The sequence below is a fragment of the Petaurus breviceps genome, unplaced genomic scaffold, assembly GCF_028583685.1.
Source record: "Petaurus breviceps papuanus isolate PSGF00001 unplaced genomic scaffold, PetGlider_PUasm1.0 689, whole genome shotgun sequence".
In the NCBI taxonomy this organism is placed as follows: Eukaryota; Metazoa; Chordata; class Mammalia; order Diprotodontia; family Petauridae; genus Petaurus; species Petaurus breviceps.
The window spans coordinates 3,180,283-3,203,750 of NW_027186458.1; the positions used below are offsets into that span (position 1 = coordinate 3,180,283).

Genomic DNA, 23,468 nt, shown 5'->3' on the forward strand with positions numbered 1-23,468 from the left:
TCTCTCTCTCTCTCTCTGTCTCTCTCTCTCTCTCTCTCTCTCTCTCTGTCTCTCTCTCTCTCTCTCTCTCTCTCTCTCTGTCTCTCTCTCTCTCTCTCTCTCTCTCTCTCTCTCTCTCTCTCTCCCTCTCTCTCTCTCTCTCTCTCTCTCTCTCTCTCTCTCTCTCTCTCTCTCTCTCTCTCTCTCTCTCTCTCTCTCTCTCTCTCTCTCTCTCTCTCTCTCTCTGTCTCTCTGTGTCTCTCTCTCTGTCTCTCTCTGTCTCTCTCTCTCTCTGTCTCTGTCTCTCTGTCTCTCTCTCTCTCGCTTTGGGGAACACAGTGACTCATAAGAGGGGAAAAACAAACCCAAGGCAGAGGGAGCCTGTATCTGGGACACAAACAGATTTCCTTCTCCAGCCACATTCCAGTGTGGAGCTGGCTCTCGGGTGCTGACGGGGGGACATGAAGCTACTTGTCAAGGATGGCAGTGAGCTTTGTACACAGACAGGTCTTCAGCACCCCCTTATTGCGGATAAAAAACAGGAAGTATAGTAATAGCACCCGGGGAGGTTAAATACTGTTTAGTGTAAACTGCGCTCTTGTGTTCACCTCCTGGAGGACGGCAGCTGGAGGAGGGGAAGGGAAGGTGGGGGACGGGTGGATGCAAACACTGGCCAACCCACTGGGGGAGAAGAACAATCCATTACTTGACACATGAAATCAGAAAACAAGCAACTACAGAGTCAGCTTGCAAGGAGGGGAGCTATGATGGGAGTGTATCAGAAGTTCAGAGATACAGGAAAGCATCCGAGGGGACGTGTGGATGAAAGACCAAGGCGAGAACCCCTGGCACCTTCTGTACTCAGGGATCTGTCATCACACTGGGACTCATATGGGGGCACTGTAATCCCCATAGCAAGTGATGGGCAGAGCACCAGAGTGGACACACGGGGTTCAAGAGCTGCGTCCAAGGCATCCTGGCTGGATGATTCTGGGTAAGCCTCTCAGACAGAGGGCTGTCGAGGAGCCAACCTACAGGTCTAAGGAGAAACTCCTACCCAGAAGAAATCCCAGATCCAGCCCTACTCTCCCTGCCCCCTAAAAAAGGTGCATAAGGAAAAACATTAAACTATTAAAAATATAATAAAGAACTAGGAATGGGAAGTTAATGGAAGGATAAGAGGGCCAGAATCTCAAGGAGGAATTGGTTCAATGTCACAGGTTACAGGGAAGTCAAGGAGAGTCATAGAGAAGAAAACATGAGTGGATTTAGGGAGATGGTTCTTCAAGGGTTTGGGTTCAGAGAGTGATGGAAATGGCAGAGAGAGACAGAAAAAGCCCTGGTGTAGACCAGGGTGTCAAACGCAGACAGAAACAGATCCTTGCTCTGCATGTTGACTTAGAGAACCAAAAATTAATACTGTCTCTAGTTGAGTGTAGTTTTATTTATTTTGTTATATAGCACCAAGCTCACCACCCCTGGTACAGACCACTGTTTGATTAATTCTGACAATGAAGGAATTAGAAAAATTGGGAAAACACAGCAGGGTCCTGTGATGGCATTTTACTCTTGTTTTAGCATTAGGAAGAGCTCAGCATGATGACAAGGTCCCAGAGAAAGGATGAGGGCCGAGGACCAGAAGGAAGCCTACCCGTGAGAGAAAAAGAGAAAACCTCTTCCTCTAGAAAGAGAAATCTACCATTTCAGGAAGAGTGCTACATCTCGGGGAAGACGGAGGTACATTAGGGATTTCTTGCCAGATGGTCTCAATTTCCTCCTTAAATTGGTTTTGCTAACTATTCCAGAAAAGAATGATAGTTAGATGAATGTTTGTAATGTGCTTGGAAAACACTTGATACGACCTTCCTCAACCGAGAGTGCATCCATCTGCCTGGGCCCCAAGAGGTGGCTCCATCTGTCTTCAGGCTTCATGTTTTTCCAAACCAGTCCTAAATAAATCTATGTATAATTATAATCAAGGACCATTTCCCTTCTGTAATCAAAGCTGATGGTCCTGAAGGTGTTGCTATCAGCATGTGTAAACATGAGGAATAATAACCCTTGTAGGTCATGGGTCCTTGAAGACATCTGGAGCAAACTACACCATCCACGACAAAGTTTCCCAATCGCAGCTCTCAATGGTTCTGGTTTCAAGACCCCTTCATGTTCTTAAAAATTACTGGGGACTCCCCTTTCCTCCAAAGTGCTTTTATTGGGTGGATTCTATCTACTGAAATTTACCACATTAGAAATGAAAACAGCTTAGTGTTATTACACAAACAGCTTTGACCTTGTGGACACCTTTTAAGGATCTTGGGGAGCCCCAAGGCTCTGTGGACCACCCTTGGAGAATCAATGCACTGTAGTATTTACATAGCAGAGAAAGGACTGGACTGGGAACCAGGAGCCACAACTCTGAATCTCAGCTTTGCCCATCAGTAGTTGTGTGAGTGTGCAATGGACCTTTCTTCTTGGAGCCTCAGTCTCCATAGTTATCCCTTCCACATCACAGGGGTTAGGGGTCCAGTGCCCCAGCGATCTGAAAAATCCATGTAAAATTTCTGGAGTCTCTCCTTGTATTAGAAAAGAAGTCTGAACTATTATGGCATTAAAAGATAAAATACGTTGATATTATACAATGCCATACATATATTTTATCTGTTTCTGAGTTTCTAAACTTTTCTGTGTCATCTGCAGCTTTCACAAAGCTCCCTCCAAATTACCATTTAATTTCTTAAGCCAGCCCATGATATATTGAAACCACGATGGGGGAAGTTGTGATGTAGAAGGGATGACAGTAATATGATTTCCAATGCCTGTAAAGCACCTTACAGACCTTATCCAATTTGGTCTTCACAATCACATGATGAAATAAACACTTTGGGGAATATTTTCCTCCCAGAGCTAAGGAGGCAGGATCCCAGCCTAGAGATGTCCTGATTGTAAAAGGACTTTTGTTTTCTACTGTGCCGTGACTCACGTGCTATTTGACTATGGCCACACACACACACACACACACATACACACACAAAGAATTAATGAATAAGCATTATTATATGGCATCATAAATAATATCATAAATAGGATGTATTCCATATTATTATTTAACAATATAATATATAAATATTGCATATATAATAATATAATAATCATCTTATGGCCCACCAAGATTGGGAGGGCTTTACCAATAAACATATAGTATGAGAATGTGACTATTATTACACAGAAAAAAATGATGTATAAGGGGACAGCTAGGCAACACAGTGGATAGAAGACCTGAGTTCGAATTCAGCCTGAGACACTTAGTAGCTGTGTGACCCTGGGCAAGTCACTTAACTTGGATTACCTCACAGCAAAAAAAGAAAAGGAAGGAAGAAAGAATGAAAGAAATTATGCATATGGGCAATTCAGAGCCATTGAGAAGATTGGTATGAAGCAACAGAGTGAAATAAGCTGAAACAAAAGAACAATATGACCGGCTACAACGATGTCAGTTTTTTTAAAACGTCAAAAGCATGCCCAAGGCTGAGATAGTGTGGAGACAGTGTTGAGCCATCTCAGGCAGAGAGGTGGGAGTCTGCTAGGGCAGACTGTTGTATACTGTGTCACACAAAGTCACAGAGTCCGCATTTTTCTATTATTATTACTTATTATTATCCTAACAAAGGAAATTTCATTCTGGATAGGGGTCGCCAGGGGATGTGAGTAGGGGTGGTCTCTTTCCAGAAATAACTGTTAGATCAGGAAAAATGGCATCAATAAAGTCTTTTCTTTTTTTTTTAAGGAATACATTGAAGAACGTTTTGCATTCAGACACAGCCTGCAGAGCTTTGGATCCGGACCAAAGCCTGGAGGGGGGAAATGATCAAATGATACAACTGGGAGATGGAAAGATGAGCTAATGTATTCCAGGGGACAGGGCTGTGCCTTTTCCTCCTCAAGGTCTCTAGGAAGAGAGATGCTCCAGGCCCCTCAGTAACCCAGGAAAACATCTGATCTCTATCCTCATCGGGAATCTGGGAGTTCTTCCTCCTGGACAGCCACGTTGACATTCCAGTGGGATATATGCACAGTTGGGTTTGTGTGTTTGTTTACAAGACAAAGAACAGCTTGAGGCCCCAATTTCAGGGTTGGTGGAGACAGTACATGGAGGAAATGGTCTCCAAAGAAAGCCCCGGGAACGAGATGGTGACTTCACGCTACAGGCAAATGGGAACAGCGGCCCTGATTGTTGCGCCTTACAAAGGCGCGAGGACTTTTCATACTTCTGTTTGTGATGCTTTTGTATGAGACAAAGAAAGCTCGCCAACACAAGGTGAAGGGAATCTCCTAGCTTATAAGCCAGGAGGGGCTTTATTCCTCACTTAGGAATATATCTGACCTCTGTTTTCCCCAGATTCTTGGGGCATCTCCTACAGATAAATGGAATTGGAACTGTCAGTAATGCCGAATAGGCACAAGGCATAATTCAATGGATACACACACACACACACACACACACACACACACACACACGATGGAATCATGAATGGTGGGCTTGGGGGTAGTGGACAGAGCCCTGGGCCTGGAGTCAAAAAGACATGAGTTAAAATCCAACCTCAGACACTAACTAGCTATGTGACCTAGGGCAAGTCACTTAACCCCAATTGCCCTGCCTTCCTCCTCCAAAAAGACAAAAAGAACTTGTGTTTCCATGCCCATGGCTGCTGGTCTACAAGTCAGGAAGTTCTGGGTTTGGGTCCTGCTTGTGACATTCACTAGCTGTGTGACCCTGGACAACTCATGTAACCTCTTCTCAGGGAGTCACATCCCTCTTGTTAAAAAAATGGTAGGCCTGGACTAACAAGGTCCATTCCAGCTGAAAGGTCTCTGATGTATGATCCTCAGTTTCTCCCCTTGTAAAATGGGGATAATAAGAGTGCCCGCTTCACCAGGTAGTCACAAGCTCAATGGGGAAGATGTAAGGTGCTTTGTTAAGATCGACCACTGCTGTCCCTGCTGTTCTTACCAACCAAACAGCATGGCATCTAGCCTCGAAGGAGTCCTGGAGGTGTAACGATGTGGAGTGCCCTGCACCCATGGAACGCTGGTCCAATGGGCTGGGGGTCTGCTCGTGGCCATGACCGTCCCAGGATTCTGGGGGAGCACAGGATGCGAGCTGTGCTCTTCTGGGGCAAAGCTTCCCACCTGGGCTGACGAGTCACCAAAGGGGAGGGACTCCCTGCAGGAATGAGGGGCCGATGGGAGCTTTCTGCCTCCTCCACGCCGTCTACACCCGGGGCTGTGGTGTGCTCATGTTAACCTACAGAAAGGCACTGACTGAGAACAGCGTTGCCTTCACAGTGCCATTGCCCTGGGATTATCTATTTGTCAGTGTGTGAAGTGTGCAGGGTGCCATGTAAAATCCCCGCTCCGCTCTTTCGGGGAGCGTATAGATATCCATCAAATACAAATAACACTCCCACAGGTGCACGTTGCTACCAAGATAGAAAAGAAGATCTCCACCCAGTCACAGTCTGCAGAGACACCACCAGAGGCTTTGCTGCTCATACCTCAGTATGTGCAAGCAGAACAACTAAAGACATACTTGTGAAACAAGGAAAGAAGGGAGGGAGGGAGGAAGGGAGGGAGGGAAAGAGGGAGGGAGGGAGGGAGGGGGGAGGGAGGGAGAGAGGGAGGAAGGGAGGAAGGAAGGAAGGAAGGAAGGAAGGAAGGGAGAGAGGGAGGAAGGAAGGCAGGAAAAGAAGGAGGGAGGGAGGAAGGAAGGAAGGGAGGGAGGGAGATAAAAGGAAGAGGGCAAAAAGGAGCAAGGGGAAAAGGAGAAGGGGGGAAACAGAAAGAGAAAGGAAAGAGGGAAAGGGAAAGGAAAGGAACGGGGGGGATGGGAAAGGGAAAGGTAAGGCATTTCCCTGGTGCACTCCACCTCTGCCATTCACTGCATCTCTGCATCTTCTCTTGACTCCCATCACAGACACTCATTCAAAGCCTGGCAAGTGTAATCTTGCCCTGCTCCAAACTGAGGAATATCAGCCCCCTCCCAGTCTATGAACAGAGGAGAAAACCAAACCAAACCAACCAAGCCTCCCAGTCACCTGCTTCCCACTGAGGCTTGGCCTGAGTCTTGCAGCCCAGGAGGCAGCTTTTCCATGTGCACAGACGGCACACACAGACGTGCACATGCACACATCACTTGGCACTCTGCAGCTGGAAGGGAGGATACAGGAATGGCTGTAGCCGGCTGGAGAACACGCTGCCCATGCATGAAGCTGAGGGCTTGTCTCCTTCATAGGAAGATGCTGAGGTTTCACTCTCCTAGCATCCAGGCTGGCGTTCACATAAAGAATCCCAAGGGAAAACTCTGAGCTCCACAAACCTAAGACCCTCTTGCATTGTCAAAGGAACCTGTGTCGAGACCGGTCCCCTTGGCAGCAGCTGAGGATCTGAAGAGAGAATTCAGGGGAGGGCTCTGTTCAGAGCTCACACACTCACTGTTTACTGTCCTCATAAACCTAGGCCACTCCACTACTCTGCCTTATACCCTAGACTTGTGAAATGATCTCTAAGCTGCCGTGATGCATGGAGCTCAAGATGAAGCACAGACAAGCAGGGTCTGTTTGCAGCACCCAAGTTTCTGCAGGTAACAGATTTGTGCGTCTTAGGTGGAGGTAACAGTGAAAGGTGAGCCTGCTACCTCCCTCCCTGGGCATGGCCCTAGAATGCCCAGGAACTATAAAATCAAGACCGTGTCAGGGGTGAGGCCCTTTGTGTATAAAGAAGGAAGCTCACGCACCTTCCTTAGTGCTGGCTGCCCACTGGCAGGCCCCCATCTTGTCCTTGAGGCCGCCATCCCTGGGGGCCCTCTAAAGAGAGCCCGCACTGGTGACCTCATGGTTTCTGTGCTTCCCAGAAGGCCAATGGAGACCAAGCTTGAGGAGCCTCCCAATGTCCTGCAAGTTCTACTGACTGCAGAAGGAGTCTTGAATGAATCTTGTTGGGCTGACTTCTCTTGGGGCTTCTTTCCTCCTTGGGGCCAGCACACAGGTGATCACTAAATCACTGATGTAGGGGGATAGTCAACTAATTTCCCTTTTCAATGATTTCCAATATGCCCCTAAAATTATCCTAAATCTCTTGGGTCAGGAGAGACCAGACTCGAAATCCCCAACAGATACTTTCCAGTAGAGCAACAGATTTATGTTCACTGCTTTCCTTAGACTTAGCACTTTCAAAATCCTGCATTTCCTTCAATTATTTAAAAATATTATTCAGAGAACAAATTCTCCACGGGCTTTAACAAAGGGGGGCATGATACAAAAATCAGTCAGGACTTTTCTACCACAGTCCCTTTGCTTGGTGACCTTATCAGCTGCCATGGGTTCATTTGTCACTTCCATGCAGACGATTCCCCAATCTACATATCCAGCCTCTCCCTCTCTCTCTCCCTCTCTCTCTCTCTCTCCCCGCCCCTCTCTCTCTGTCTCCTTCTCTTTGCCTTTCTCTCTTTGTCTGTTTCTCTCTGTCTTTGTCTCTCTGTCTCTCTCTCCCTCCCTCCCTCTCTGTCTCTGTCTCCCCCCCCTCCCTCTCTCTCTCTTTCTGTGTCTCTCTCTCTTCCCTTCCTCCTCCCCCTCCCCCCTCTGCTTTCACCAATTGCCTGTTACCTTTCCCAACACTTAGTCTAATGACACATTTTAGAGAGACCCAGATGTCCAGCTGCTTTATACACTGCTCCAACTTCTAAGAAGACCTTCACAGACTCCAAGGAGGGGCACAGTGAATAGCGCTGGACTTGGGAGTCAGGAACTCCTGAGTTCAGATCCTGCTGCAGATAACTTTCAATCTGTGTGAGCAAGCCACTTAATGTTTCCCAGCCTCATCTCTAAAATGGGGATAATAATGGCACCTAATTCATGTTATTGCATATATTATATATATACATATACACACATACATATATAATATGTACATAGAAAAATATACACACATAACACCTGTATGCACATGTAATTCATACATACACACATACATATATGTATATAATTATGTAAAGGCCAGCCCTTACAATCACTGTTATCAGGAGCAAATGTGTCAGGCACTGCCTGGATTGTGTTTTTCTTCTATCTCTGTCCTGTACATGATGCTCAGGCCAGCTTCTTCTTCTCTCTCTCCCTCCCTCCCTCCTCTCTCTCTGTCTTTCTCTCTCTTTATCTCTTTCTCACTCTCTCTCCTCTGTCTCTCTGTCTCCCTCCGCCCCCTCCTTCTCTGTCTCTCTGTTTCCCTCTCCCTCTCTCTCCCCCCCTTTCCTCTGTCTGTCTCTTTCTCTTTTTCTCTCTCTCTCCCTCTCTCTGTCTCTCTTTCCCTTTCTCCGTCCCTCCCTCCTCTCTCTCTCTCTCTCTGTCTCTGTCTCTGTCTCTCTGTCTCTCTCTGTCTGTCTCTCTCTCTTTCTCTGTCTCTCTCTCCTCCCCCCCGTGCCCCCCAGGCCAGCTGCTTAGGAAAGGCCATTTGGCTTTTCTCACTGAGTGAGACTCTTTAGGCCAGAAATGTGGATGTAAAATATCAGCCCACGGAAACTTGGCCGCGGTCATGGCGCTCTCTCTACCCAAGGCGTACAAGCTGCCAGGCCGTGGGGTCACCTCACCCTGAAACACAGTCCCCAGAGCATGGGGGAGAAGAGCGGAACAGGACGGGGCCAAAGCATGCACACTAGAACCGTCAGGCCGACAGGCTGCGCCTTTGCCTGGGGAGCGACTAGCCAGAAGGAGCTGAGCCTCTTGGGGCACTGCATTTGTACTGGGTAGCTGTTTAATAAATGCTTGTTCAATGAAAGAAAGAAAATACAACGGTCTAGAAAGCTAGTTGTTTGGGGGAGGCTGAGGGGACATAAAAAGTAAAGACGGCAATTAAAACTTATTTGAGAAAATGTTAGTTGACCAAGCCATTTTCAAACTAAGTATGGTGTCTAAGAGCTTGTCCATCTCTAAAATGCTAAGATTTTCTGTCTGAGAGGAAATTAATGCTTTGCTTGGGATTAGCAGGAGACCTGTGTTCAAATCCTGCCCTGGACACTTAGTAGCTATGTGACCTTGGACAAGTCACTCAAATCTCCAAGCTTCAGTTTCCCCACCTGTAACATAAGGGAGTTGGGATCAATGGCCTCTAAAGACCCTTCCAACCCATTATTCTCTAACTACTAAAATACCTTCTTTGAAAAAAGCCTCTTCTCCTCTCAAACATGGCCATCCCCTTCAGCCCTGTGCGGGGCACACAGCAGGGGCTTAATAAATGTTTATCGATCAATTGATTGATGGGGAAACACGTTCTGCATGACTTCAAAGTGTGAGCATCACATTTCTTGCCTTCTTAATCACTATACCCACAATTAAATGCTTGTTTAATGAATACGTGAAAATTAACCCATCTCGAAAGCCCGGGGCTCAAGCCAAGCTTCTCATGAATGATGGAAGCGAAGGCCCTGTCTGGCCTCTTTTTTACTTCTATTACTCCCCCTTCAGACATGTGCTAGCTGTGTGATCCTGGCCAAGTCCCTTAACCCCACCCACCTCAGAAAACCTAACAAACAAGCGGATAACAGATAGACAGAACAGTCTCCAAGAGGGGTGGCTTGGAGACCCCAGGGAAGCAGAAGCCACCATCCCTTTATCCAGCCATGCAGGTGTGGATTCTTGCTCCCATAAGGGTGAGAACAGACAGCTGGGTTCTGGCAGCTGGCCCAGTGTCCAGAAAGCTAGATCTGGATTCAGGAGGCCTGAATCCAAATGCTTCTTTGTCTATAAAATGATCACAGATTTACATCCAGAAGGGGCTGTAGAGGTCATGGAGCCCATTTTACAGATGAGGAAACTAAGACCAAGAGATATTTAAGTGACATGTTCAAAGTCACAGTTATTAAGAGTCTGGGGTAGGATTCGAACTGGGCTCTCCCTGACCCCTGTGTGCTACACTCTTCTCTGCTCCTTATCTAGACCAGGCCGCCTGGAAGGTCACGCTGAGCTCTCTCCCCAGGATGCCATGAGCTAAACCAGAAAGCCAGGGCTGGATCATGCACCAGTGGCCTCTGGGGGTCAGGGGGGGAGGTGGGGTCTCATCTGACTCGTTGGCTCTCCAGAGAGAGACCCTGCCTTTCCCACTGACTTAACCAGGCCTTCAGTCGTGCCCAGATGAAGAGGAAACACACCCCACAATGCAGGTGCGTGGCTGCCACCTCATGGTGGGACGGGACAACGGTGGCAGCTCAGCCTTCTTAATGCGAGCCAAGGAGACGGGCGTGGGGGAGCCCCTGGGCAGCTCAGCACCAGTTGGCCTTTGGTTGTCAGGAAGGGCCGGGCTGAAAGGAAGGAGCTGGACACACTGAGCCATCCCTCTGCACAACTACCGGGCTGCGAGGCCATTCCTTCTGTGTACCCCCAAGGGGCCCAGGATGGTGCCTTCTCCCCTCATGCTTTCTGAAAGCACCTCGGTCCAGGCCCCCCAAAGCAGCGATGACCTCACTTAGGTTAGCAGAAACTTTGCCCTTCAGTTTGCCCAGAGCACTCAGTGCAGAAGGGGATTTGTCTCTCTCCCCCTCCTCTCCCTCCCTCTTCTCTCTCTGTCCACATCTCTCTCTACATCACTCTCTTCCCCTCTCTGTCTGTCCATCTTTCCCTCTCTCTCTCTCTTCTATCTGCCTCTATCTCTGTCTTTTGTTCTCTCTCCCCTGTCTCTCCCTCTCTCTCCCTCTGTTCATATATCTCACTATATTTCTCTGCCCCCCTCATTGTCAAAATGAACTTTCTGAAAGTGAGGAAGGCTGACAAGTCCTTGGGAGCCAGCAGGGACCTCAGAGGCCAGGCGGTCCAACCTGTGCATCTTAGAGATGAGGACCCTGAGGGGCAGAGCAGTGCAGGGGCCTCCCCAGGGTCCCAGGAGCAGCAGGAGCATCCATGTTAGGCCCAGACCCAAAGACGATGCTCCCCAGGCCCACTAGGAACTGCTGTCACATTCAGAGCAGCAAGACTATGGTAAGGTCACCACGGCCACCTCCCCTCCTCCTGCTCCCAGGATTGAAGGTTCTTTCTCCTCGGGAGTGGTGGGATGGACACGCACAACACGGCCATGACGCTCACAGGCCCAGACCACCCTGGCCCAACCTTCTGGCTGGGCAATGAGGAGGAAACACAACTCGAGGTTCCTGCTAGTTTTTTTTCTATTCCCAAAATAAAGAAATTTAAGACAAAAGAAAGCAGCCAGCAGAGTGGCTGTTCTCCAGCTCTGGCCCAGAGCTGCACCCCCCCCAGTCTTGGGGCTTCTTTACGGATCTTCCCTCTTTCTGACACTCCGCTCACTGGACAAGAAGGCGGCTGGCACAGATCTGCCAAGTGAACCATTCCTCTGGCTTATCTTAAAGGAAGGACTTGTTAGTAACCAGAGCTTGGGACGATGGGCCACAGAGAGGAATGATTCTTCTGGTGCTTTTCACACTTAATATAGCACCAACCTTCCTTTGGCGTGACTCCAGAGCTCCTCCTGACCAGAGTCACAAAACCGTGCAGGTAGAAGGGAGTTCAGAGGTCACCTAAGCCCCCCACTCCCCACCCTGGACAAATATCAAGAAGTAAGTGGGTCTGTCCAGTGCCTGAATCAGGACTCAAAACTACTTCTCCTGGGAAACTAGATTCTCACTTCTCACTGAAATGACCTCAGCTTAAAAGGGCTAATGTCTCCCACTGCATCCTGGGCTATCTCCCGTCGACCTGATCCATATCTGGCCACTGGACCCAGATGGCTCTGGAAGAGAGAGTAAGGCTGGTGACTTTGCCCAGCCCTCCTCACTCAAATCAAAGTAAAAATATATCATAAACTGGAAGTGTAAAGTTTAATTCCTTTCACCAATATATACAGTAATAGCTACTAATAAGAGTTAACATTTGAAGATCCCTGCACAAAGACCCTGTGAGATATATGCCCCAATTATCCCCACTTCACAGCTGAGGCAGTGGACCCTGAGAGCAGTTATGTGATGCCGCCGGGGTCAGAAGCTAGACAGGTTTCACACTCAGGCATCCCTGACTCCAAGGTGCGGGCTCTAACCACTACCCTACCCCACTCCCTCACTTCTCACTACACAAAGGCAAAGCCCGAGTCTTCAGCCCAAGGACGGCGTTAGCATTTTACGGTGGAATGATTTTAAAGCAGTCAATTTGACAGTGTCTACATCAAAATTAAAACCACATCTCAAAGAAGAAAACCACATGTGTGTGTATGTGTGGGGATGATGGAGGTGAGGGTTATTTTATTCATGGAAAAAACACCTGGGCAGGGAGAGAGAAGGCCCACAGCCTGTCTTCCTGTGGTGTTGACACAAACCCACCCCTCCTCCTCCAAGGTGCGCCATGTGGCCACAACAGGCATTGAGTCCTCACAAAGGCCCAATGAACTCCAAACCCAGCTCTGTGCCACTTGCAAGAAATGCAGCCTGTCATCAATCTTCAGACAATGGGCCGGGCTGACATCACCTAACGACATTAATCTTCATTTGTCCGATCACATCCTGTCATTCTTATGCAAATAGGACATTTGAGGATGCAACTTTTCTTCAAGACAGGATGTGAGGGGCAAAGGGGAAGGGGCCCCCCGAGCCCCCAGGGGCGCCTCCCCCCAGGCCCGCCAAGCCTTCACTGCCTCGGCTAGGCTTGTGTTTCCCATCAGTCAATGTGTTCGACATTCAGAAATGGGACCAGCAGGGGGTAGAGCAATCTGATTCTTTAGCTCCCTGTATCAGTTCCTGGGCTGGTCCCCCAGGGTCCTCTGGCTCAGCCAAATAGAAATGCGGCTGGGGGCGAGGCTGGGCAGGGGTCCCCTTGGCATTCCCCCATGTTTGCTGGCCACATGCTTTCAGGCTCAAGATCTCTGGGGGTGGGGGGAGTATGGCAGGGGGAGGGGGAAAGGGATGAGTGGAACAGGAAAGTGAAAACCCTCTGAGTTAACCTCCCAGCCCAGAGCCCAAAGCCGTTCTGTCAAGATAGATTTCTCCCAGGACATCCAAGTTAAGGGATCATGAGATTATATAGACCCAGAGTTGGAAAGCAAACTCAGGGGCCATGTTATCCAACCCCCTCAACTGAACAAAAAGGGAAAAGGAGGCTGAGAAAACTGGAGGGACTGGTCAGAGGGTCACACAGAGAGACAGGGCCCCCTGACTCCCAAACCAGCATGTATCCCTTTCCCTGTTGGTCTCCATTCCCACATGGAATGCTTCTCTCCCCCTGCCCCCCTCTGCAATTTCCTCAGCCAAACCAGGTGGCAAAAACTGGGCAGACTGGTTTGGAAACAGGAAGTTTAATGGATTGTCTCTGAAGGGTTTTGTTTTCACAAGCAGGTACCCATAGGTCTGTCGGCATTGATGGTTTCATGGAACTACGGCTAAGTAACAAAGAGGCCCCGTGCTGTTTTGACATGGAGGAAAAAAAAAACAAAAGCAAAGGACAAACCCCCCGTAAAGGAAATAGATCTCCAAGACCCCGTGTGTGATTGCCAGCCTGATCTGGAAGCAAGTCACATTCGAACCCAAACCAAAAGCAGACGGGCCCCATTCAGACCTGGGGGCTGAAAGAGGGAACAGCTTCAGCTCAGAAGGATCTGTGAGTTGTGAATGAGCTCAGGCTCTGCAAGCATCCGTCCCATAAGCCTTTGTGGTGTCAAAGGTACCATGCTGTGACTGATGACACAGAGAGGGAAAGAAAGCAGGGAAAGAAAGCCAGGGCCTGCCCTGATGGAGCTTCCATTCTACCAGGGAGACAAATAAAGACATACAGTGGCCACTTGCTTCATGGAGGAGGCAGCAATCAGTGAGGCGGTGGAGGGCAGCCGTGTCCACAGAAGGCTGGACACGGCAGGAAGGGAGAGCGGGCCCCCATGATCCCAACGGCTCTCTCGTGGCAGACACACAGCCTGGCACCTTTGACTGTGACACAATGTGGGATTTTGCCTTCTGGTGCTATCTCAGGAGACAGGTGCCTTTAACTGGTGATCTGGTTTCTTAGTGTCTGAAGAACAAAGACTTTTACGGTTCCATTCTAAATGGGAATATGTCATTGGCTACCAAGGGAAGGTTTGCGTTATGTGCCGCTCTTGACCTAATGGACATAAACGGGGCACCCAATGGCACAGACATTGCTCCTAGAAAAGAGACAAAGATCTCAGACGGTCCTAGACCTGCTCTGGTCTTCCTTGATTCTGGGGAAGCCCTTGGGCTGTCTGAAGGATGGCTAGCATCTTCAGGCCTGGTCCAGAACTAGAATGACCTCCAGAGGTGATAAAGTAGGAGAAGGAGGCTACAGGATGTCGTATACATGTGAGAGACCATCAGACTGAACCCCTAGAGTTAGAAAGGGCCTGATAAATCAATAAGGGCAGGCCCCTCATTTTACAGATGAGGAAACTGAGGCCCTCCAGGAATCTGCCATATGCTGGCCGTGTGACCTTGGGTGGATAATGTAACCTCTCAGTGCTCAGGGCAATTGTCTAAGATCAGAAGTTGCAGAAAAGGTGTCACCCTCCATTGGTGGAGGAGATCCCATTCCCAACAAAATCATTGCTCCAGCTTCTATAGCGACCCCTCTATAAACATTACGTTATTTGACCTTATTTCAGGCCGGAAATATTTGTCCCAAATTTTGTCCCAAAACATTTGTCCCAAAAGGTCTTAGTTTTGGGGACAAGCACTGTATACCCATTTTAAGGAGGAGGGAACTGATTTGAACTCAATCCTCCCTGATTTCAGTTCAAAGATTCAACCACAAATCCACGAGACTAGCTCTGGGGAGTCCAAACAGGGAAGGATTGCTATGAGACATGATATAGCAGAAAGCAAGAAAAGTGCCCAGGGACTTCTCGATGCAGGAAGACACTGATCCCCACAGGCCCAGAACCATGGCAGGGCATCCCCAGGCTGGGAGGGTCCTCAGAGACCCAGGCTCTACAAACAGCTCTCTGCAGCAAACTCAACCCAGCAGCTTCTGGTCTCTCCTTGAAAAATTTTGATGAAAGGAAACCAAACCCCTACCAATGTATTCTACCTTGCATCCTTGGAGCAGTTCTAATCATTACAGCATTTTTCCTTAAACCAAGACAAAATCTCTCTCTCTCTGTGTCTCTCCTTTCTCTCTTTTCTCTGTCTCTGTCTCTTTTCTCTCTCTTCCCTCTCTTTCCTCTTTCTCTCTCTTCACTCTGTCTCTCCTCTCTCTTTTCTCTTTCCTCTTTCTCTTTCATCTCTCCTCTTTCTCTCTCTGTCTCTGTCTCTCTGTCTCTCCCCCCCCCCCTTCCCCACAGTGCTCCCCTCTGGGGCCAAGAAGAACAAGGCATGGAGATTTTAGAGCTAGAATCAACTGACTAAGGATTACAGATCTGGAGTGAGAAGGGCCCTTGGAGATCATTTAGCCCAATCCCATCATTTTACAGATGAAGATCCAGAGGCCCACAAAGGACATGTCCCAGACCCATGTCTACTAAGCTTGTGAGGCAGCATTCCCAGCCAGGATTCCTGACTCCCAAGTCCAGAACTCCACCCATCAGGCCACGTGGCAACAGCTTAATTAGGGGCACAGAGAAGAAAGTGACTTCCCTGACCGTGGGATGTGGGTGGACATGTCTCAAAAACCTTAACTGAGGGCAGCTCCTAGGCCTTTGGAAGTCCTTCCTCCTCCAGGGGAAGGCCCAGCTTCTCCAGCCTAAGGCCCACTCTCCCATCTCCCATCCTTATGACAACCTCACTCAAAAATTATGGCAGGCTTGTTTCAGACTAAGCAGAGACGGGCTTTACCTCCACATTCACCTGAAGAGTCGCCGACCCTGAAAGCCATCAGGCAATAAGCATTTATGAAGTGCTCACTGTATACAAGGCACTGGGCTAATTTGTGGGTCCCTCTAAAATAACATCTCACTCTCTCCTTTAAAAAAAGGGCAAAAACCACCAGACCAAAAGCTCCATAAAGTAAAACCCAATACAAGCCAGCAAATGCCCTAAGGAAATAGCGCTGTGAAGGAAGGGATTGGGTACTTCAAGCAATGGTGGTAAAAGCCACCGCTCAGCCTTGGGACAAGCACTCCTGGACCATCAGCAGCTCCCTTCTCCAGCGCCCTGACGGGAAGGGCAGCCCAGGACAGAAAGCAAAAGGGAATTAAGGCAAGTGCCAGCGGACCTCCGCATCTCCTTCCTCAGGAGCACAGCTGCAGTGAAGAGAGTACAGGATGTGGAGATGGGAAGACCCGAATCTGAATCCACCTCCAGGCCTGGCTAGCTGTGTGACCCCCGGCAAACCACTTAATCCCTGAGTTTCCTCATCTGTAAAATGGGGATAATCATAGCAGTGATCCCCACAGGGCCAAATCAAAGATCAAACGGGTTAACATGTAAAGTGCATCACGAATTTTAAATGCCAGCTGTCAACATCATGATCAATGTCTTTGCAAGGCCAAAAGCTAATGTTCAATTCCAGAATTACTTGGATAGAAGAAAGGAGATACTCTACAAAGACATCTGGGAAAAGTGGGCATAGCTACGTGAAGAAGCCTCTGCCAACACAGTCTATGATTTAGTAGCTAAATCAAGGGGAACTACTTTAGGCATATAAAAGGGAAGTGACTTGCCCAAGGTCATAGAGCTAGCTAATAAGCCTAGTGATAATACTGGTATCAATAATAATGACGGCCAGCACTGACATGGTGCTTTGACATTTGCAAAGTGAAAATATCGTCTCATTTGATCTCTACAACAACCCAGGGGGATATGGGCTATTATTATCCCCATTTTACAGAGGAGGAAACTGAGGCAGACAGCAGTTAAGCCATATGTTCAGAGTCATCCAGTCGGTAAGAGTCTGAGGCCTGAATTGAGCTCTGGTCTTCCTGACTCCAGGTCCAACCAGTGCACCACCTAACTTGGTGTCAGAAGTGGTACTGGAAGCCCCAACCTCAGCACTCTGATTACTACACAATTCTCCTTTCTCTCACAATAAATAAATCAGATGAAGCACAAAGTCTAAGGGAAAGATGGGTCAATGCATTACAATAGGTTGTGATGAAACAAAAGGAAAAAAAAATAGGCAGCAACAAATAAATAGTTAATTTTAAATAAAAAAGATTGAGAGAAACTCCGAGGGGCTGGCAAACCCTTTCATGAATATTAAATCACATCCAATGTCCCACCGAAACAAGGTGATTTTCCCCCCTTTCTCTTCTTCGATCCTTAAAAATGAAAAAGCAATCAAGAAACCATTTGGGTAAAAAGGACCCAGCCTGATTCTGGGAGCCCTGGGCTTTCTTACCTTGTCGATCTTATCTGGGCGATTGGTGGCTGCCAAAACAATCACATCTTTGAGCTGTTCGATCCCATCCATTTCTGTTAAGAGTTGGGCCAAAACTCGATCTGCTACATTTCCAGCACCTGAAGAGCTAAATTTCAAAAATAAAAATTTAGTGCATATACAAATAATACATCTGCATCCACAAAGGGGGGAAAGATTGTCCTCATCTCTGAAACAAGTAAGTAAAACGTTTTTAATTGTGTAAAATGATCTCGCTGGACATTTCCCCCCCAGTCATAATCCATTACTGGCCAGGAAGGAAGAATATGGAAACATAGAAAGTCTCTGCCAAAGCAGGAAATGGGATTTAAAATCTCATTTCCCCAACTCTCTTGGGAGTCATGCACAAGAGCCGAAAAAATACCAAATGAAGAACCAATCAATCAGCAGTCATTTATTAAGGGCTTACTATATGAAAGGAATTATGCCAAGTACTGGAGATAGAAAGACAAAAGCCAAACCTTCTCTGCCATCAGGAAGCTTACATTTAATGGGGAAGACAACACATACACACACATGTATAATATATAAGATATATCCACAGCACATATGAGGGGATATGCAGGGGAAGGCTCTAGAAGCTGGTGGGGAGGAGGGACAAAGAAAGGTCTCCTTAGGGAGGAGACCCACGTTAGGTCTTGAAGGAAACCCAGGATTCCAAGTAAAGATGGAGAGGGGGAGCATTCTCTCAAATTTGTTGTGATAATCAAATGAGATTTTATATACACACACGTATGTGTATATATTTTTGTGAGTATGTATTTATATATGTTTGTATTGTGTGTGTGTATATATATATATATATGCATATATATGTATTGCAAACTTTAACGTGTCATATAAATGTTAGCTAATGCCACCATTATAAAAGGGAATACAGGAAAAACTGACATACTAAGGTGCTGTTAGAGGAGATGTGAGCTGGTCCAGCAATTCTGAAAAGCAATTTAGAATGACACCCCCAACGTCCCTGAACCAAACATAATCTACGACCCAGAGGGACCACTCCCTGACTTATACTCCAAAGAGATGGACTGGAGTAGGGAGAAACGTGAGTCAGGAAGACCAATTAAGAGGCTGTTCCAATAGATCAGACACAAAACAATGAGGGTCTCTACTAGGGAGGTAGTTGGGGAATGACTGGAGAGAGGAGTTTGTGAGAGATGCTGTGGAGGCAGAAATAAGATATGGCAACTGACTGGGTGTGTGGGGTGAGAATGAAGAAGAGAACACGCCACGAAGGTTACAGAGTTGGGTATTGGAAGAATGGCGGTCCCTTCGATGGAAATAGGAAAGTCAGGGAAGAGCAGAGGGTTTGGGAGGAAAGATAACGAGTTGTGTTTGGGGCATGCTGAGTTTGAGTTGCTTACAAGACATCCAGGTCAAGATGTCTAATAGGCAGTTGGTGACACACTCTTGGCACTTAGGAGAGACTATGGGTGGATGTATAGATTTGGCAATTATCTTCATAAAAATGGTAACTGAAGCCTTGGGAGCTACCAAGATCACATCAAAGGAGAAGAGAAGAGGGTCCAGGGCAGAGCCCTGGGGACACCCACGTGACCTGGACGAAGATCCAGAGAAAGAAATGGAGAAAGGAACCGGTAGTGTCAGAAAAACCTAGAAGAGAGTGTCCAAGAAAAGAGGATGTCAACAATGTCAAATATCGGAGAAGGCAAATAAGGATAGGAATTGAGAACCGGCCATCCGATTCAGTAATGACAACATCTTTGGTAACTTCCACTGACTAATGAGGCCAGAAGCCAATCACAGAGAGAGTGCATTTAGATGGCATTTTCAAGGCTTTTGATTAAGAAATGGAGAAGAAATACAAGATGGGAGCTAATGGACATGGTAGGATCCAGAAAGAAGTTTTTAGAGATGGAGCCTTGGGCACATTTGTGGGCCACAAGGATAGAGAAAGACTGAAGATGAGTGAGGCATGGTGAGTGGGGACTCATGATGAGTGAGATGATGGTGGGGGCAATCTGCTGGAGAAGAGGAGAGGAGAGAAGAGGGGATGGAGTCAAGGGGGCATGGAGAGGGATTTACCTTGCCAGAGAGGAGCATCTCTCCATCAGACACCGGAACAAAGGAGGAGAGGGTGGGGAAAGGTATTATGAGAAGGGGAGAAGAAGGAATATGGCAGATTGCCTCAATTTCCCTAATAAAGTAAGAGGTAATGTTTTCAGCTAAGAAATTACCTCAGAAACCAAGTCTTGATGAAGACATCAAGTCCAAAGTCTCACAGACAGACAGAGGCAGGATTTGAACCCAAATCTCTTCTCCATTCTACTATACTTGCTTCTCAATACTTAGTTACACTAGTCTTTAAGAGACTACAATCCACTGTTGGGCCCTTCCTCCTTTTCCACAAAATGGGGACGCTTGTAATATTCTGTCACATAGTGCTTCTGAGATTAGAGCACCTTGTAAGTCTTAAATCAGTACAGAAATGTAAGTAATATTATTAGTCTAGATTTACTGTCTATTTCCTCACTTCCCTTATTCAATAAACTCCAACGGCTCCCCATTGCCTCCAGGATCAAAAACAAAACCTTCTGTTAGACATTCAAACTCCTTTTCCCTCCTGCCTTTCCAATGGTCTTATACCTTACTTCCTCACAAAGGCTTTCCTGCCTTCCTTCAAGGCCCAACTCAAACCCCACATTCTCTGAGAAGCCTTTGCTGATCTCCCTTACTGTTAGACTCTTTCCTCTATTAATTATCTCCAAATAACCTGGTGTATGGCTTGTTTGTACCGCGTGGTTCACATACTGTCTTCCTCATTAGACCACGAGCTCCTTAGGAAGACACATTACTTTTTGCCATTCTTTGTAACCCCAGGGTTTAGAGTAGTGCTCAACACACACTAGGCATTTAATAAATGCTTGCTGGCTGAACTGATCACTTAGCCATTTTATCTTCTTCTGTGAAACAAGGAGAATGACCTTGGTGGGGTCGAAGGAACCTTTGGGACCTAAAATGCTATGGTTTTCACTGCATTTTAACCTTATTAGTTTATTTCAAAGTTGGAACATCTTTTGGGCTTTGGATACATTGCTGGTCATGGGAACACAGAGCATGGAATGACTAAAGGGATGGGTTATTTCCACACAGCACACCTTTCTCTTCTCCAGCCCCAAACATCTTTGGCACACCTATAGTAGATGGGGTCACTTCCTGGGGTTGCTTTATGTGTGCTAGAACCCTTATTAGACAGATGGGAATTATCATTCCAGGGATATGAGAGGAAATGAGCAGAGAAACTATGTTTTACCATCTCCCCCTTGGCCCCATGCCACGTGAATGATAAAAGTCCCATCATTCCACATTGTAGTCTTTTAATCTTTGGCTCAAACTTAAACCAAAGTCTTGCTCTGTATGAAGGACACCATAAGATTTGCAACATCTAATTATTTATGACTTTTATTTGTGTAACTATGTCCCCATTTGACAGTTGAGGAAATGGAGATGAATAGAGGTTAAGTGACTTTCCCAGGGTCACACAGCTAGGAATTTTCTGAAGCTGCATTTGAACTCAGGCCTTCCAGACTCCAGGCTCAATGATCTATTCAATGGGTCATGAGCTGCCTCTAAAGACCAGAACCTTCAGGTTAAAGAAGGACAAACCCACAAGTCACCACCCATACTCTTAGGTGTCTTAAAACAAATTTAAAATTAGGTTCTAGAGTAGAAAGAACATTAGGATCTAACAGCGAATGGATACTTGAAGGACCACTTTGGACCATGCCAAGCTCTAGAATGAAAAACAGGTTTTAGGAGCAGAATTTCTTCCACAACTACAGAACGGGGACAAATGAGGGGATGGAAAAGTTTACTACAAAGCAATGAAACTCATTTCTCCAATGGAGCATTATTTACAGCCAGAGACGGTTCACTGAATCCAAGGCTCACTCATCTGGATTAGTTTCCAAAGGGAGTCAAGTAATAAGTCACTGAGAAGGATGCCCTGCTCAGGACAGCAGGCAGGCAGACAGTGCGGAAGATGCTTAGAGATGAGGCCGGGTAAGGCCAGGAAGGAGGGAAGGGCCCAAGGGCAGCATCCCTGGGCCCCATCTCCACCAAGTCAGACTTTCTAACCACCCTCCTCCTTTAGATGTACCAAACCAGGGAAAACAAAAGAAGGAAAATCCCTGATTTCGAGAGCTTTGGAAATTCTCTTCATATCCTTACCTTGGGCCCCACCTGGAGGTAAGAAGTTAGCATGACAACAGTCCTTTGGTCTCTTCTTTTTGGCCTCCATCTCTGCCTTTCTGCCTCTGTGACCATGGGCAAGTCATTTCTCTTAAAGAGACCCCTATTTGACTTTTGGTTCTGCCCTTGGCAGTCAAAAGACCATGAGAAAGCACAGAGGCAAATAGAATTTCTGTCACCCGTTATCACCATCTCAATGGCAGGCCTGTCCCTTACCTTTCCCCTTCGACTTTCCCCCATGTGCTCTTCAATCTAGAGACACTGGCTTCCTTGACTCTCCTATCCCCTGATTCCATGCATTTTTCCTGCCTGTCCCCCATGTCTAGGCTCCCCTTCCTCATCTCCATCTCCTGGCTTCCTTCAAGTATCAGCTACAAGAAGTCTTTCCCTTGTCTTACAAGAAGTCTTCCTTGATCTTAGTTCCTTTGCCTTGAGATTATCTCAATTTACCTCATCTACATCTTGTCTGTTTGTGGTGGTCTACATGGTGTCCCTCCCTTAAAAGTCTGTGAGGTCCCTGAGGCCAGGAACTGGTTTTACCCCCCTTTCTATTCCCAGGGCTCATCAGAGTGCCTGACACATAGTAGCGGACCAGTCATCAATGCTTTTTGACTTGATTTGTTGACTCATCTCTACAACTCAATGGACCATGTGCTAGAAACAGGATTATTTTGAGTACCTGGAAAACAGTCTTCAGTACTTGCTAAACGAATGTGGAAAGAATCTGGCTCTCTTGAATGGGGAGGGCTGCGAACAAAATCCATGAGCTTGATGGTAGATTCTGTTTAATGTGGAGGAAAAATGTCCATGTCTATAAACCAAAGGACCCTGCCCCTTTTCAGCCCCACCCACTCTTGGCTTTCGGCAAGCCTTCATGTACCCCCATTCAATATGGAAGGAAATTTGTTCTAGATTTTATCAGACACAGGCAGAGAAAAAATAAAATAGGTCAATTTAAACAGGATAATATAGCAACTTAAGGTCCCTTACTCCCTAGAAAAGCTGCTCATTCCCCTTGGGGATAGCCACACCCCATATTAAGAGCCCCTGCCATAAAGAAATTTAAAAGTCACACAATAACCTGGGCAGAAACATTCTTGAGGAGAAAAAAACAACAATAACAAAAATAAAATAAAACCAGGAGAAAATAGAACAATTCAACAAACTTTTATTTGGTACCTATTCTGTGCTGAGTACTGAAATTTGCACAGGAGAGTCAAAGGCAAAAAAAAAAAAAAATAGCAGGCCCTGACCTCTGTATAGCATGGGCACTGGTTCAGGGTCAGGAGATGTGGGTTCAAATCTCCCCATAGCATTTGCAAGCTGAGTGACTGTGGGCAAGTTCCCTCCCTCTTTTGGGCCTCAGCCACTTCATTCTCTATAAAATGTAGGAGTGGGACTAGATGAGCTGGAAAGCATCTTTCAGCTCCAAGATGACAGAATTCTGCATCCCAGGGATGATATTCCCAGGTGTGAGTAGGGGGCCGAGCAGATCAAGCTCGGGACATGTACTTCTACTTGGGAAGATGTGAGATTGACTCTCTCACCTCAGAGAACCGCCAGCTACATGATCCCAGAGAGCTTAATCTCTCCCAGCCTTACTTTCTTCAACTGCAAAATGAGGATTTCATAGCACCCACCACACAGAACTGATATAATAATAATTACACAATTGTAATAATAATTAGCGCATAATTTTATGCTTATATTCTTTCATATTTGTTATATTTATGTTTATATATGATATATTTATCATATATCAGTTATATTACATAATCATTAATTAGTAATATAGTTAATTAAGTTATACCAATAATCGAATAATTATATTACAATGATTATTATTCATAATAATAATAGCTAGCACTTTATATATGCCATCTTGTTTAATCCTCCAAATGACCTTGGGAGGTA

At 46.7% G+C, this 23,468-nt stretch overlaps 1 protein-coding gene across 1 annotated transcript in view; it reads right to left on the minus strand.

The window, feature by feature from the left end:
* The window catches only part of AFG2A (AFG2 AAA ATPase homolog A), a 205,478-nt gene that overhangs the window by 127,637 nt on the left and 54,373 nt on the right, over nt 1-23,468 (minus strand). Inside the window, exon 14 of the mRNA XM_069104864.1 lies at nt 17,298-17,424. Coding sequence (XP_068960965.1) covers nt 17,298-17,424 — 127 coding nt within the window. The remainder of the gene's footprint in view (nt 1-17,297; nt 17,425-23,468) is intronic.